The 18171-nt window shown below is 43.2% G+C and overlaps 1 protein-coding gene across 1 annotated transcript in view; it reads left to right on the top strand.

The window, feature by feature from the left end:
- ipcef1 (interaction protein for cytohesin exchange factors 1) overlaps nt 1-15287 on the top strand; it is a 135003-nt gene extending 119716 nt beyond the window's left edge. Inside the window, exons 10-11 of the mRNA XM_080200345.1 lie at nt 9239-9426; nt 14473-15287. Of these exons, the coding sequence (XP_080056471.1) occupies nt 9239-9426; nt 14473-14628 (344 nt within the window). The 3' untranslated portion in view covers nt 14629-15287. The remainder of the gene's footprint in view (nt 1-9238; nt 9427-14472) is intronic.
- Nucleotides 15288-18171: the final 2884 nt, after the last annotated feature.

The raw sequence follows: 18171 nt of genomic DNA, 5'->3' as shown, positions 1-18171 counted from the left end.
CAGTCTTGGATCACTGTCTGTGTGGAGTTTGCATATTCTTCCCACGTCTATATGGGTTTCTTCCGGGTGCTTCGGTTTCCTCCCACATTCCAAAGATATGTGGGTTAGGTTGATTGGCCATGTTAAATTCAGTGTCAGGGAGATTAGCAGGGTAAATGTGTGGGGTTATGGGAATAGGGCCTGGGTGGTACTGTGGTCGGTACGGACTCGATGGGTCGAATGGCCTCCTTCTGTACTGTAGGGATTCTCTGATCACACAGCACAATTTTAAGTGGGTCGCAAGAAGAGAGAGTCCTGGGATGCGTTACAACAAATCAGGTGGCAGATCTGGTTTATAACCGGTTAATAAACCATGTGGGATCCTGTTTTTTATGAATAGAGACATGGGGGCGAATTTTACAGATCCCTGCTGGCAGGGTGGCTATAAGATTAATCGGGTGGCCTCTCCACTGCCTCCCTGCCTGCCCCAACCTGTCAGTCATTTTACAGGAGGTGGGTGAGGCCGAGAGAGGCCTGTCCACCTGTACTCCAATAGAGGCCCTTCCCACCTGGCTGTAAACTTGAGGCTAGAGAAAGAGCAGTGGGATGGGCCTGGGTAAGATGCTTTGTTGGAGAGTTCGTGCAGACTCAATGGGGTGGGGTGGGGGTGGAGGCCAGCAGGTGCAGGCCAACAGAGCTGCTGGCCAATCAGATTGGCTGGCTTCTCTCTGAGGTAGGACTTTGTCCCAAGTGGCCCCTCAACAGCCAACACTGACAGGGATGCATTTCCCACCAGTCTCTTCAGAGGCTGCACGAGAACCTTATTATCTGAAAAACCTTACCCAGAGAATACAAAGTCAGCAAGTCATACCAAACCTGTCCAACACGCGTAATTTAACACCGGCAAGAGGATCTGATCAAGGTTGTGTTGCCAGAAAAGGTAATGGAACTTTTGTAAAAATAATTTCCAAAAGGGAATTGGATAAGCATTTAAAGGGGAAATGTTTAGGAGGATCGGAGAAGGGAATGGGACAAATTGATTAGCTTTTTGAAAGAATCTGCATAGACATAATAGACTGAAAAGGCTTTGTTGTCTTATTCTATCCAGCTGGCTGAGTCGTGCAGATCACATGGATATACATTCATTTTGTCACTGTATACCTTCCCCTGTTTGAATTCAGTTGCACAAATCCCACGTTCCAGTTTGCTTTCTTATGCTGCCCTCTACTGGGACTCTTTTGATAAACACTGCAACCTCTTGTGTCTCTCAATGACACTTGCACGTGGAGGGAGGAGATTGCAGACTAATCATGAAAACTACTTCCTACAGAAGTAAACGTGTTAATCTTGGAACCAGAAACAAATTGTGGGAAGAATAAATCATCAAAGTGCAAGAAGCAGCCTGAAATCCTCCGCAGTGCAGCAGGCACCAGAGATATTGGATTCAGAAGGGAATGATATGTTCAGTGGTGTAAAATTAAAGAAAGCAGCGTACAACCGCTTTCCGACTTCCTTCCTTCAAGTCTGGGATTAAAGCAAATCACTGTGGAAGCTGGAATCTGATTTAAAATCTGAAAATGCTGGAAAATCTCAGCATCTGTGGAGGGCTAACATTTCATATCTGGGTGACTCTTCGTCAGAGCTGAACTCCGACACGAGAGACTGAATGCTTCTTTGAGGGGTCTGAAGGGAAGCACTTTCTGCATCTCCTGGTCAATCAGGAGTGCTTATAAAGGCTTTATTTGTGGAACTGTCAGCTCCCACCTCGCTTCCCCCTCCAAGAAACCCATTCCACAGTGGCACATTTCAATTCGAGCTTACAATTGCACTGTGGAAGTCAGATTTAAATATACTCATAAAATGTCTCACCAGGTTACGGTTCAGGTCCCATTTTGAATATTTGATAGTTTAACTCCTTGCCTTAACTCCCCTCCTGCCCGTCTTCTTGAGGAGGAAAGGGTGGAGCCGAGATTAATCATAGAAACCCTGCAGTGCAGGAAGAAGCCATTCAGCCCATCAAGTCTGCAGCAACAATAATCCAACCTTGGCTTTATCCCCATAACCCCACATATTTACCCTGCTAATCCCTCTAACCTAAGGACACTAACGGGCAATTTAGCATGGCCAGTGCAGTTAACCTGCATATCTTTGGACTGTGGGAGGAAACCAGAGCACCCGGAGAAAACCCACACAGACATGGGGAGAATGTGCAAACTCCACACAGATGTTCACTTGAGCTGGGAATCAAATCCAGGCCCCTGGAGCTGTGAGGCAGCAGTACTAACTACTGTGCCACCATGCCGCCCACAATATTCAGGTCATAGGCCAGAATTTTATCATCCTGCCCACCACAGGAATCGAAGTGGGCGAGGGGTGGACAATGGAAAGGTCCGTTGACCTGCAGACTTGATGGGCTGAATGGCTTCCTTCTGCACTGTAGGATTTTACAGTTTTGAAGCGAGGAAGGCTGTAAAATCCCACCCATGGTTTCTGTGCTTAAAGTGAATTCCAGAGCCGCTCAGTTCTCTGTATAAAAACATTTTCTTGCTCACTATTCTAAATCTTTTACATTTAGTTTTTACCCATGTTTTTTCCATTCTTAACTTAGCGACTGACAACTGTCTGCTTCCATTACCCTGTCTCATTCCTGCATAAGTTTAAATACTTTGTTATGATCCCAGCTGGACAAGTCAGATCCCAAACTGGAATATGGCTTGATGGACTATCATTTTTTAAAATTTTTTTAATCCATGTGGGGTACTTCTTAAAACAGATTCTTAGAATTCTTGTTAACATCTTAACAAAAAGATAAAGCATTTATTAAACATGAAACATCAACTATGGACACTAAAAAGATTGGAAAGGTTCAAAGACATACATCAAGAGAAATTATTCAAACCCATCGTCTCCTATTTATCCCAGCAATCTTCTTACAGACCCAACCCTTCAGTGAAGAGGTACCATTATTTCACACCAAGGGTGGAACTGCTTCAATTGCAAAGAGGTTTATTTTTCCCAGTAAACTGTTGAACATTCACTAGTTGTCTTTCTACAATTAGTATCTTCCTTGAGATCCAGAAAATTCATTCTACATTCACTTTAACTTTCAAAGATTATCTATGAGTTGCATTACGGTCAGGAAGACCATTCTGTTTTCTCCCTCTATTATGCACATTCAACTGATCTAAAATATGCCTTTCTCTCTCCTTGTGTTCCTGTGGGTGTCTCTTTGATGCTCTGTTGCTAGGTAACAGGACAGTTTTTTTTCTACTTTATTTTTGTTTTAACTCCCCTAAACAACAAGCGCCTTGGTATCCTATCTCTTAAGAACATAAGAACATAAGAAATAGGAGCAGGCGTAGGCCATCTAGCCCCTCAAGCCTGCCCCGCCATTCAATAAGATCATGGCTGATCTGTCATGGCTCAGTTCCACATTCCCGCCCTCTCCCCATAACCCTTAATCCCCTTGCCTATCAAAAACCTATCAACCCACGTCTTAAAAATATTGAGCGAGGCAACCTCCACCACTTCAACGGGCAGAGAATTCCAGAGATTCACCACCCTTTGAGTGAAGAAGTTCCTCCTCAACTCTGTTCTAAACCGCCCTCCCTTTATCTTGAGGCTGTGCCCTCTAGTCCTACTGTCCTTTCTGAGTGGGAAGAGCCTCTCCACCTCTATCCTATCCATCCCATTCATCATCTTATACGTCTCAATGAGATCTCCCCTCATTCTTCTAAACTCTAACGAATACAAGCCTAGTTTATTCAGCCTCTCCTCATAGTTCAACCCCCTCAACTCCAGAATCAGCCTAGTGAACCTCCTCTACACTCCCTCCAAGGCCAAAATATCCTTGCGTAAGTGCGGCGACCAAAACTGCACACAGTACTCCAGCTGCGGCCTCACCAGTGCCCTATACAGCTGCAGCAAGACCTCCCTACTTTTATATTCAATCCCCCTCGCTATGAAGGCCAGCATCCCATTCGCCTGCCTGACCACCTGCTGCACCTGCAGGCTGGATTTTTGCGACTCACACACAAGGACCCGAGGTCCCTCTGCACCGTCGCATGCTGCAGTTTTTCGCCACGTAAGTAATAGTCCTTCCTACCATTATTCCTACCAAAGTGGACAACCTCACATTTGCCAACATTAAATTCCATTTGCCAGTTCCTGGCCCATTCACCCAGCCTATCTAGATCCTTCTGCAAAGTCTCCACACCTTCCGCACAATTTGTCGTTCCACCAATCTTGGTGTCATCACCAAATTTCGACACCATACACTCGGTTCCCTCCTCCAGATCATCTATATAAATGGTGAATAGCTGAGGCCCCAGCACCGACCCCTGGGGCACTCCACTAGTCACCAACCGCCAATCCGAATAGCACCCATTGACCCCCACTCCCTGCCTCCTATTTGACAGCCAATCGTCTATCCATGCTAACACCCTACCCCCAACTCCATGCCCCCTTACCTTCTGTAATAACCTCTTGTGAGACACCTTGTCAAACGCCTTCTGAAAATCAAGAAAGACCACATCCACCGGCTCTCCTCTATCCGCCGCCCTAGACACATCCTCATAGAACGCCAATAAATTCATCAGACACGACTTCCCCTTAACGAAACCATGCTGCGTCTGCTCTACCAAACAATTCTCCTCAAGATGCCTCGCTATTTTCTCCTTGATCACGGATTCTAACATTTTTCCTACAACAGACGTTAAACTAACCGGCCTATAATTCCCTGCCTTTTGCCTGCCACCCTTCTTAAACAACGGCGTAACATTAGCCGTTTTCCAATCTTCCGGCACTTCCCCAGAATCCAGCGACGTTTGGAAAATAATCACCAAGGCATCCACTATCACCTCCGCCATTTCCTTCAGAACCCTTGGATGCATTCCATCCGGTCCTGGGGACTTGTCCACAATCAGTCCCTCCAGTCTCTCTTCACTTCAAGAGTCATAAAGCCTCATTTAAAATGCATGTACAGTAAAAAACAGTTTTAATTTTCCCCTTTTAAAATGGTTTGATTTTCAAGGACTTGTTTTTTGCACCTTGTGTTGATGGGTGCAACCGGTGTAATGATGTCATCATACGTCCAATGCAACAATGTCACCAAGTCCTGAGTGATGTGACTGCATGATAGAGGATTGGTTGACTAGCAGAAGGCAGAGAGTGGGGATAAAGGAGTCGTCGTCAGGATGGCAGCCAGTGATTAGCGGTGTGCCTCAGGGGTCAGTGCTGGAACCATAACTTTTCACAATATACATTGATGATTTGAAAGAAGGAACTGAAGGCACTGTCGCTAAGTTTGTAGATGATACAAAGATATATATAGGGACAGGTAATATTGAGGAAGCAGGAGGGCTGCAGAAGTACTTGGGACAGGTTAGGACAGTGGGCAAAGAGTGGCAGATGGAATACAATGTGGAAAAGTGCAAGGTTATGCACTTTGGAAGGAGGAATAGAGGTACAGTCTATTTTCTAAACGGCAAAATGCTTAGGAAATCAGAAACACAAAGGGACTTGGGAGTCATTGTTCAAGGTTCTCTTAAGGTTAACATGCAGTCGGCAGGTAGGAAAACAAATGCAATGTTAGCATTCGTGTCGAGAGGGCTAGAATACAACAATAGGGATGTACTTCTGAAGCTGTATAAGGCTCTGGTCAGAACCCATTGTCGTATGCGGAACAGTTGAGGGCTATGGGTCTGTACTCGTCGGAGTTTAGAAGGATGAGGGGGCATCTTATTGAAACTTACAGGATACTGTGAGGCCTGGATAGAATGGATGTATAGAGGATGTTTCCACTAGTAGGAAAAACGAGAACCAGAGGGCACAACCTCAGGCTAAAGGGACGATCCTTTTAAATGGGAGGAATTTCTTCAGCCAGAGAATGGTGAATCTGTGGAACTCTTTGCTGCAGATTGCCGTGGAGGCCAGGTCATTGAGTGTCTTTAAGATAGATAGGTTCTTGATGGATAAGAGGATCAGCGGTGATGGGGTAAAGGCAGAAGAATGGGGATGTGAAAAGAAAATCAGCTATGATTGAATGGCGGAGCAGACGCGATGGGCCGAGTGGCCTAATTCTGCTCCTATCTCTTATGGCCTTATGAACAGGCCAGTGACTTGGAGTACAATCTACTTGTGATTGTGTTGCTGCCGTTTTGTCCTTACTGTACATTCAGAGTACATCATTTTTTTACTGCATTTTCAACAATAAATTTAATTTTTATAGTTTTTTTCACTAGTTGAGGAACCTGTGGACTTTGTTTCCTGATAGAGTTCTCTGCTGTATCATGCAGTAATGTATACATACAGTACTGTAAACTTTGTTTCTCAAATTTCTCTGCTGTTTACACGGTACACACCTTAGGAACTGCTGTGGACTTCCATTTGTAAAAAAAATTCTTTATTGTACATGGATACTGCTCTGTACCGCAGAGTACCTGTGTTTGAGGAACCTGCGGGATTTTCGAGCCCTTCCTGCTGGCTGGATATCCCAGTCCCACCGAAGGTGATTCTTTAGACTCCCCAGTGGCAGTGTGGGGAAGCCATACAAAATGTCGTGGACTTTGGTGGAACAGGAAGATCCCACTGGCAGCCATCTCTACGTCTGCCGCCAGAAAACACGCTGCACGGATCCAGAAATTCCTGGCCATGGTGTTTTAAAGAGATCTTTGTAAGAAAGAAGCCTGCAAGCAAGGCAGAAATGTTAAACTCACTTATTGTACTCTACAGCAATCTGGACAGTATGTACCATGCAGATTGTATGGTACTGTGTTTCAATTTTTACATTGATTTATCCAGGCACAAATGCCTTCAGGAATCTAACTCTGATTTTAACATTGATGAGAATGCTTTACTTAAAGGGGTTTCATTTAAAGTGGTGATTTTCAGGAAATCAATCATCACTTTAAGTGAGGACTCCCTATATATTTATATATATATAGGGCCTCAGACTGCTGGCTCCACCTCCAAACTAGAACCAATCCCAGACTTCATCTTTCTTTAGACACAAATTAGAAAATATAAACATTAAACTTAAAACTATATCTTGTTCTTAACGCCCACAAATAGAAACATAACTTGCATAAAACTATCTCTAGTATCTAACAATTTCTATTATGTCATTCCATATCTGTGATCTAATGCAAAAAGTTAGTTTTTTCATATTTATTTTTGTATTTTCATTCTCTCATACCATTCCAGTGAATTTGTTTTATGCCCAGTATGATGTGTAGTATTTTAACTAAGCTCTTATTAAGAGTTTATTTAGGCTCATCCTGCTGAATTGAAACTTTAAAATTGGTGAAACACTTAACATTTTAAACAAGAAAATAGAAAATTTTAATGAACCCTGAATTTTGTCAAGAATGCTCTTTCAATAACGTTAGCTAGCTAATGTACCTCCTTTTAAGAGACAGTTTTAATATTGAGCACTTCATTCTGACATTCAGTGGCTAGATGAATTTCAGAATTGCTTTCACATTGCTCCAGTTATGTCCATTGGTTGTAAACTTGAGAAAAATTCCATTTTCTATACACTTTCCCCTTATGATTTCTCAGAAGGAATATTTACCTTTTTTTATGTTTTGGGTTGTAGCCATTGCTGGCTGGGCCAACATTTATTGCCCATCCCTAGTTGAACTTGAGAAAGTGGTGATAATCTGCCTCCTTGAATTATTGCAGTGCTGTTAGGGAGGGAACTCCAGGATTTTGATGCACCGACAGTGAAGGAATGGTGCTATGTTTCCAAGTTAGGATGGTGCGCAGCTTGTAAGCAAACTTCCAGATAGCAGTATTCCCATGTATCTGCTGCCTTTGTCTTTCCAGCTGATCATGATTGTGGGTTTGGAATGTACTACCTAAGAAGCTTTGGTGAGCTCCTATCAGTGTAGATGATACACACTGCTGTGACTGTTTGTCAGCAGTGGAGGGAGTGAATGTTTAAGAATGGAGTGCTAGTTAGGTGATTTGCTTTGTCCTGAATGATGTCAAGCTTCTTGAGTGTTGTTGGAGCTGCATTCAGTGGCATGTTTTGTGTAGTGAATTCTCATTGAGTGGGTGCATAGTTGGGAATGCCAAACAGATCTAGAAATTACATCAGAAGGCTGGTGAACAAAGATTTTGTAGTAAGCTTTTAAGGGCAACAGGATTGATAGTTGTAAAGGAAAGATTTGAGGGCTGTTAGGAAAGAGCCAGGGAAGTCACTAATTGGATAGCTTTTTCAAGAAGCCTACACAAATGTGATGATTCGAATGGCTTCCTTGGTGCTATATGATTGTATGAATTCACAAAGAACCTTCATCAGTCTCTGGAAATAAATGCAATGCTAATCATCTCTTTTAATGGAGAAATCCTGTGGCAAGTAACTCACCTGCTGAATCACCGCCTACAAGGCACAAGTCAGAAGTGTGATGGAATACTCTCCACTTGCCTGGATGGGTGCAGCTCCAACACTCAAGAAACTTGACACCATCCAGGACAAGGCAGCCCTTTTGTTTTCTCTTCTTTAAATATTCACTCCCTCCACTGCCGATGACCTGTGGGAGCTATGTGTATTATCTACAAGATGCACTGAAGAAACTCACCAAGACTCGTTGGGCAGCACTATCTAAATCTACAACTTCTACCATCTAGAAGGACAAGGGCAGGATATGCCAGGGAGCACCATCAGCTGGTAATTCTCCTCCAAGTCAATCACCATCCTGACTCGGAAATACATTGCCGTTCCTTCACTGTTGCAGGGAAATTCCCTCTCTAATAGCATTCTGGGAGTACCTACACCTCAGGAACTGAAGCAGTTCAAGAAGGCAGCTCATCACCACCTTCTGAAGAGCAACTAGGGGTGGGCAATAAATGCTAGTCTAGCCAGTGAAACCCACATCCCATACAATAAATTTTTAAGAAATAATTCAAAGCAAGGACCTATAATCACAGACAAATGTTCTGTTTAATCTCTTGTGCCATCTAATGCTACATTTAAGATCATTTCAATTGCATTCAATTAGTTTTATTGTGGTGATTAGTACTATATTTCATGAAGTCGTTTAATGAGTGATCTATATTTAATGCTTAGTGTCAGGGGATTAGTAGAATAAATACATGGGGTTACAGGGATAGGGCCTGGGTGGGATTGATGTCAGTACAGGCTTGATGGACCAAATGGCCACCTTCTGCACTGGGATTCTATGCTATCAATTTAAATGGGAATTGGTGTCACTGAGGAGCCCATTTAACATTTGCTTTGCTGCTTGTCTTTCAGAACAACCACAAAATTCAGACGAAATGGAACAATTGTACAAATGCTTAGAGAAAGCCAGTCTTTCCCCTATTGGGAAACATCGGCCTTCAACGAGAAAGGATTACAGGAGATCCTTCATAAAACGCAGCAATAATCCTGTTGTCAATGAGAAGTTGCACAAATTTCGAGCTTTGAACAGTACTTTGAAGGTATGTATATATCAGCATTCTTCTTGGAGCTGTTAATAAAATAGAAGCGCTCCATAATTAGCTAAATTGATGGGTTGTTGGAAAAAAGAACTATTAGGCCTCATCAGTAAAACATTTTTCTCAATCTAGATCCACCTTGAAAATTTTATATTTAACTTTTTAGTGAAATGTTGCAGACTTTGATGTTTTGACAAGCTGTGACCAAAATAACAGGAGAGGAATAAAATAGCAGCAGCATTTAATTTTCAATCTGAATTCTAAAAGAGCTCTTTCATTGGAATTGTAAAATACTTTATCTAACTAACTAACTGTGTATATATTTTTCTCAGGTTTGTTAAAGTACAGTTGTACGTCTTTTGTCCCACTATCTCAGATTTTTATCCTCAGCGTTACAGTGGAGACTTATTGAATTTTTATAGTATAACTTAATTAAATATGGAGATTAGGTTGGGCGACACTCTCAAACCAACCATAAGGCAAACTCTAACAGCTTATTTTTTTAACCGAAGAACATGTTCTATGTAAATATCCCAAAAAACCCTGAAATGCAAAATAGCAAATAGAACAGAAGCAATATTTTTATTCTTTCATGGGATGTAGGCGTTGCTGGTAAAGCCAGCATTTGTTGCTTATCACCTAAATACCCTTGAACTGAATGGCTTGAGGGCAGTTGAAAGTCAACCACATTGCTTTGGATCTTAAATCACATGTAGGTCTGACCAGGTAAGGATGGCAGATTTCCTTCCCTAAAGGATATTAGTGAACTAGATAGGTTTTTACTACAATTGGTGATAATTTTGTGGACCTGAATTTTCAGGATAGCAGAGTTCAGGCCCCACCATCTGAAGAGTTGGCAAGTAACACATCCCCACCCCCCCCAACCCTAGCAGCTCCAATGCCATATTATGCTCCAAATAAGCATTGATTAGCAGAAAGCAGGATTTTCACCCTCACTTGGTATTGCCCAGCATTTCTCCAGGCATAGTACTGCAGAGGCCAGAAGAGGCAGTGCAGGGAACTGCCTGGAACTAAGTCTCAGGACCAAGGGGGTTCAAAATAGCAGGTGTCCCAGGGCGGGGAAGGTAGGGAACATACTTGGGAGTCATGAGGAGGGCCATGGGGCTCAGGGGGTGAGGGGAGAGGGGCTCAAGGTCCAGAGCTCACCATGGCTTAAGGGTAAGGCTCCCTCAGTCAGAAGGGGAAATTATAAAATATTGGCTATGGTTACCATTACTGAGACTGGCTTCACGTTCCAGATTTTTTTTATTAACTCGATTCAAATTCCAAAAACTACCATGTTGAGATTTGAAACCATGTCTCCAGAGCATTGGCCAGGGTCCCTGGATAACCAATGCCACTACATTGCCATCTCCCTGATCAATATTCATTAACTAATATTTGCTTCCCACTAAATATTGAGAAAGACAGCTTCACCATTTTAAACCATTCTTGCCCTCATTAAAAAAACGAAGAAGGGAAGTCATCAAACGGGTTCTGACGGTGTTTCTATCCTATTATCCCCAATTCTTATTTCAGAATTACTGCCCATGTAGTCTATGCAGTTAAATGGAAAACAGGATGGTGTTAATTTTGGCTGAAAGATTTGTCTGTTCTATTGCCAATCAGGGGACAAGGTTGTGCAGATTGACAATCCAAAGCAGCACAAAATGGATATTTTCCAGCTGTCTATAAAATGAAGCTGGTTGAGGAGTGATTACACCTTCCTCCTGACTGAAGCCTCTTCACCTAGTTATGTCTTCCACCATTTGCCCTATCAGGTCAAGTGTGATGCTCAGCTCCAGATTGCACTTTGGTCTGACCCTCCATTTCTTTGGCACATTCTCCCACTTTGAGCATCTCAACTTGTTCCACACCCTCCTCTGTCTTTCAACATATCATTCTGCACCACTCTCCCAAGTATAATGAAAATAGTATCACTGAGCTTTCTTCAGTGATTTCTCTCTCAACCTCTGTATGAATGATTTATCCAACTTGATGTTTCATCTCAACTCATCATGCTTGCTCTGCTCTAAGTTAAGCTTCCTATATCTCCTCTTCCGTGCAGACTCCCTAATCCATATTCACGGCCAACCCCTCGATCTTTCTCCCTGACATGGTCTTGCTAGTCCCATCATATCTATTACAGGTAAGGCTATCTCTGACCACATCCCTGTATCATTCATTCATCACCCGTATCCCCCTTTCCACGCCCAACCCTACCACCTCTTGTATCCACCCTTGGAAAAAACTATCCCTCAATTCAGTTGCAGCTGCAGTTTCAAAATTCCAACTGTCTCCTTTGACCCTCTGTTCACATTTTGTAGCTACTGATAATTCACCCTCGCCTGTACCCTTGATGTTCTAGACTCCAGTAAAACTATTAGTCTCTCTCACCCTGATATTCCTGTTAGTGCGGCCCTTCTCTCCATAAATCCGAAAGGTGTAGATTTGAAAGGAAATGGCAGATGAATGGTTTAGCCATTCATCACCAGATCTGGTTGGACCACTTAAAACATTATCAGCTCCAGCTCTCATCTGCTGAAACTATTCACTGTTCTTGGGTCATCCTAGAATACAAAGAAAACTCCCAGCTCTTTGTCTCTACTGCAAACCATCTTCTTAAAACATTCTGCCCTATCTCATCACTCTCACCTCCAACAAGTGTGGGGAGCTCATGGACTTTTGCTGCTAAGATTGAGAGTATCTGATCATCAGTCACTGCCGTATCTCTCCTTCCACTAACCATCCCCTTACCAAACTTCCTGAAATGCTCCGTCCTGTCCTAGCCCTGAACTTGCATCTTTCTCTAGTTTCTTGCCTATCTCCCCTCATGCCCTCTCTTAGCTCATCTTCTCCATGCTTCCTCGATCCTATTTCCACTAAACTGCTGACCAGCCAACTTCCCTCCTGATCTCTACACTAACCAATATTAAAATGGTTTTCTTCAGGTATTGTCCCTTCTTTAAATCTACTACTATCACGTCAATCCTCAAAATAAACCCTTGACCCCACTGTCCTTGCAAACTACCATCATCTCCAACATCCCTTTCTTTTCCAAAGTCCTTCACATGTTATCACCTCAAAAATTAATACCCGTCTTTCCTTGAATTCCATGCTTGAATCCTGCTGCCACAGTTCTGAAACAGCTCTTAAGTCACAAATGACATTCTATGTAACTGTGACAAAGATAGTTTCCTCTCTCTCACCCTTCTTGACCCACCTACTGCCTTTGATGTATTTGACCATACTATCCTGTTCCAAAGGCCAACTGGATGGGACTGCGCTCACCAAGTTCCATTGCTGTCCAGAGAATCAAGCCAAAGGATCATTTACAATTTTGTTCTTCCTGCTGTCATACATTAAATCTGGTGTCCACCAAGGGTCTATCCTCGCTACCATCCCCTCCCCCACATCAAAATGCCATCCATTGGCTCCATGAAGCACAACATGAGTTTATACATACACCCTGATGATATCAGGTGTAACGTCATCACCACATTTCTCAACTTGATTATTGCTAAACGATTAGACTCCTTATCTAACAGCCAGTAGTGGATGAGCAGAAACTTCTTCTATTTAAATATGGGAAAGACTGGAGTCATTGTTTTTCGACCATGCTCTGTTCACCAGCAACTGACTCCATCCCTCTCCCTGGCAACAGTCCGAGATTAAGTCAATCTATTCACAACCTTGATGTCACATTTGATCCTGAAATAAACTTTTGAGCGCATGTTCATGCAATTCTTATTTCTATTTCCATAACTTCATCCCTGTCTCATCTCAAGTGCTCTGAAACCCTCGTTCATGCCTTTGTTAGTTTACCAGTTGAAAATTTGAGGTAATTCAGAATTTAGCTGCATGTGGCTTTATGCACAGCAAGCCCTGTTTATCACCCCGTGTTCACTGATCCTCTTTGGCCCTCTGTCATGCAACATCTCGATTTTAAAATTTTCATCTTCGTTTTCAAATCCCCCGGGCCTAACCCCTCCCTAGCTCTCTAACCTCCTCCAGCCACAAACCCCCCAAAGATATCGATTGTCCCTAATTCTAACCTCTAGTACATCCCCAATTTGAATCACTATACTATTGGTGGCTGCGCTTTCAGTTCCTCAGTCCCAAGCTCGAAAGCTTTGCTTTATAATGCTCCTCTGAAATGTTCTGGGACATGTCATTCTATTTAGAGATTCCATATAAATATAGGGGGGATTCTCCCAGCCTCCTGCTCTGACATCACAGAAGGCTGGGAGACAGGCCGTTATGCAGGTTTCCTGCTGGGCATCACAGCTTCCACACATCTCCCAACCAAAGATTTCCAGCATCATCAGCTCCGTGCCAGAAATTGGTGTGGAGCTGATTGCAATATGGAAGTCTTCACCACAGCTTTGTTATGGCTCCTGTTCTGCTGAAGACTGCATGAAACTACAAAGGGTCGTGAATGAAACCCAATCCATCACGCAAACCAGCCTCCCATCCATTGACTCTGTCTACTCTTGCCGCTGCCTCAGCAAAACAGCCAACATAATTAAGGACCGCACGCACCCCAGACGTTCTCTCTTCCACCTTCTTGCACAGGATAAAGATGCGAAAGTCTAAGGTCACATACGAACCAACTTAAGAACAGCTTCTTCCCTGCTGCCATCAGACTTTTGAATGGACCTACCTCATATTAAATTGATCTTTCTCTACCCTAGCTATGACTATAACACTAGATTCTCCACTGTCTCCTTTCCTTCTCTAATGAACGGTATGCTTTGTCTGTATAACATGCAAGAAACAATATTTTTCACTGTAGAATACTACATGTGACAATAATAAATCAAATCAAAGCTGCTCCAGAAAATGACAGTCTTGCTCTCATCAGGAATTAAATTTTATTTGAACGTAAGAAAATCCATATATCAAACATGCCTTTAGTACGTATATGAAGTGGAACGTGCACATACAGTGCAGCATAGCAGTAAGTTATTTTTACAGTGATTAAACATGGTTGGTTTGTATCATAGTAGTTATGGTTGCTTTTTCTCTTCTTTTGTCTCCATCAACTAGTCCAAAGAAGCAGACTTGGCCATAATAAACCAGCTCTTGGAAAGTCCACAGCTGACCTCTGAGAAATTTAGACAGTGGAAGGAAGATTACTCCTTATTGCTGCAGGATATCTGTAAAAGTTGCCAAGCTCAAATCTATTCTGAAAAAAACAACTAATGTTCCGGAGGATCAGCAGTTGTCCTACGTGAAAACTGATGTTTAAGACTTGAGAATGACTTCACCAAAATATGGTACTTAACTGTCCTGGTCAAGCTGTACAGCTTATTGAAGCACTAAGAGGCAGTGGTGGACTTCCAGTAGGCTAATGCTGCCTGCAAACAATGACGGCCATCAACTGATTAACAGTATTCATTGTGTTTATAAGTAGACATGTAAAGTCCTTTTTTGCCTACAGTGTAGGACTTGCAAATGATTATTTAACTTATGCGCTATTGCACTGATGGTAGTGGGTTGCAGTTTTATTTGTAAGTATAAAGATTCACAGGAGTGTGTTCAAAGACATTCTCCCAGGTGAAAGTACAATTCTGCATGCATTTACATATTCTATTTTGTGATATTCTATTTATTCTGCATTAAGTATTGGGCTTCAAATGGTCAGAGTTATTGAAACACGTTTTCACAGTTGCATAATATTTTTATACATGTGAAATTCCACGTAAGAAATTGTGAAAACTGATATTTTCTCGACTAAAGGCCAATTCACATTAATCTGTCAGTTCCTAGCAGACTGATCGAAGCAAAGTGTAACTTGTACAAATGTAAACAAAGCTTACATTTACATTATATTTTAATTGTACTAATCAAAGCTATGCCATCAGACAGAATAAACTGAGAAAAATCTGTTATTTCACCATTGTCATTATTTCTATAATAAATTGTTCTGCCTCCAAATAAACAAACAGCAGCCAAATTCAAACGAGTAAGATTATTTGGCTAATGCAAACCACACTCGCTGGCTGTGTCCTCACCCCTTTCCCAGCAGGGAAATACTCACTGGCTATGTACTCACCCCTTTCCTAACATTTGGTACTCACTGGTTACGTGCTCACCCCTTTCCTAAATTGGTACTCAGTGACTGTGTGCTCATCCCTTTCCTAACAGTGCGTACTCAGTGGTTGTGTACTCATCCCTTTCCTAACATTGGTACTCACTGGCTGTGTTCTCATCTCTTTCCTAACAGTGCGTACTCAGTGGCTGTGTACTCATCCCTTTTCTAACATTGGTACTCACTGGCTGTGTTCTCACCTCTTTCCTAACAGTGTGTACTCAGTGGCTGTGTACTCATCCCTTTCCTAACATTGGTACTCAGTGGCTATATCCTCACCTCTTTCCTAAATTGCTACTTACTGGCTGTGTACTCATCCCTTTCCTAACACTTGGCACTTGCTGATTGTTTACTCACCCCTTTCCTAACAGTGCAACATTTACTACATATATTGTTCTAACTCCTTTGCCACCAGTGGTAGGCCAAGTTGACCGGATCTCCAGCACTGAGTCCATCTCTGTGCGCAATAGTCATAGGGGATGCGATGGTTAGAGGGACAGATAGAGGTTCTGCGGCAGCAAAAGAGACTCACGGATGGTATGTTGCCTCCCGGGTGCCAGGATACATGACGTCTCGGACCGTGTTTTCAGGATCCTTAAGGGGGAGGGGCATCAGTCGCAGGTCGTGGTACACATCGGTACCAACGAAATAGGTAGGAGGAGGGATGGGGATTTAAAACAGGAATTTAGGAAGCTAGGATGGAAACCAAGAGCCAGGACAAAGCATGTGTCGTCTCTGGTTTGTTGCCAGTGCCACGTGCTAGTGAGTTGAGGAACAGGGAGAGAGTGCAGGGATGGTGTAAGAGAGAGGGTTTCATTTACATGGATAATTGGAGCACATTCTGGGGAAGGTGAGACCTGTACAAACAGGATGGTTTGCATCTGAACCAGAGGGGCAGTAATATCCTGGGAGGGAAATTTGTCACAGCTCTTCGGTGGGGCTTAGGCTAATTTGTCAGGGGGTGGGAAAACAGCTGTAGTCCAGAAGTCGGTGTTGAGGCTAGTGAGGTACTAAGGAAGATATCTAGGTCGCAGGAGTGTACAGGCAGATAGGAAGGTGGGTTGAAGTGTATCTACTTCAATGCAAGGAGCATCTGGAATAAGGTAGGTGAACTTGGAGTGTGGATTGGTACTTGGGACTACAATGTTGTGGCCATTATGGAGACATGGTTAGAACAGGGACAGGAATGGTTATTGGCAATTCTGGGATATTGATGTTTCAGTATGAGTAGGGAAGGTGGTAAAAGAGGTGGAGGAGTAGCATCTGTTAATCAAGGATAGTTTAACGGCTGCTGAAAGGCATTTTGAGGGCGATCTGCCTACTGAGGTAATATGGGCTGAAGTTAGAAATAGGAAAGGAATTTTCTTTTGGCCCCCTAAAAAGCAATAGAGATGCGAAGGAGGAAATGGCAAAGCAGATTCTGAATAAGTGTGGAGGTCACAGGGTATTTATCATGGGTGACTTTAACTTTCCAAATATTGATTGAAACTTTTATAGGTCAAATAGTTTGGATGGGGCACTTTTTGTACAGTGTGTGCAGGAGGGTTTCCTGACACAATATGTGGATAAGCCGACAAGAGGTGGGGCCACATTGGACTTGGTACTGGGTAATGAAGCGGGCTAAGTGTTAGCATTGTTTATGAGGGAGCACTTTGGAGACAGTGACCACAATTCCGTGTCCTTCATTATTGCAATGAGGAGGGATAAGGTCACATGGCAGATCAAGGTCTATAATTGGGGCAGGGGTAATTACGATGCAATTAGGCAACAATTAGGGAGCATAAGATGGGAACAGAAACTGTCAGGTATGGGCACAAACGAAAAGTGGAGCTTTTTCAAGGAACAAATACTGCGTGTCCTTGATAGGTATGTCCCTGTCAGGCAGGGAGGAAATGGCCGAGTGAGGGAACCAAGGTTCACAAAGAAGGTTGAATGTCTTTTCAAGAGGAAAAAGGAAGCGTAAGGATGAGAAAACAAGGTTCAGTTCATAAGAACATAAGAAATAGGAGCAGGAGTAGGCCATCTAGCCCTTCGAGCCTGCCCCGCCATTCAATAAGATCATGGCTGATCTGTCGTGGCTCAGTTCCACTTTCCCGCCCTCTCCCCATAACACTTAATCCCCTCTCTTATCAAAAACCTATCAACCCGCGTCTTAAAAATATTTAGCGAGCAGCCTCCACCACTTCAACGGGCAGAGAATTCCAGAGATTCACCACCCTTTGAGTGAAGAAGTTCCTCCTCAACTCCATTCTAAACCGCCCCCCCTTTATCTTGAGGCTGTGCCCCCTAGTCCTACTGTCTTTTTTGAGCGGGAAGAGTCTCTCCACCTCTATCCTACCCATCCCATTCATCATCTTATACGTCTCAATGAGATATCCCCTCATTCTTCTAAACTCTAACGAGTACAAGCCTAGTTTATTCAGCCTCTCCTCATAGCTCAACCCCCTCAACTCCGGTATCAGCCTAGTAAACCTCGTCTGCACTCCCTCCAAGGCCAAAATATCTTTGCGCAGGTGCGGCGCCCAAAACTGCACACAGTACTCCAGCTGTGGCCTCACCAATGCCCTATACAGCTGCAGCAAGACCTCCCTACTTTTATATTCAATCCCCCTCGCTATGAAGGCCAGCATCCCATTCGCCTTCCTGACCACCTG

The sequence above is a fragment of the Carcharhinus amblyrhynchos genome, chromosome 12, assembly GCF_965287045.1.
Source record: "Carcharhinus amblyrhynchos chromosome 12, sCarAmb.v2.hapA, whole genome shotgun sequence".
NCBI lineage: Eukaryota > Metazoa > Chordata > Chondrichthyes > Carcharhiniformes > Carcharhinidae > Carcharhinus > Carcharhinus amblyrhynchos.
The sequence above is the reverse complement of the archived record's forward strand: the minus strand, read 5'-3'. Positions and strand labels throughout refer to the sequence as shown.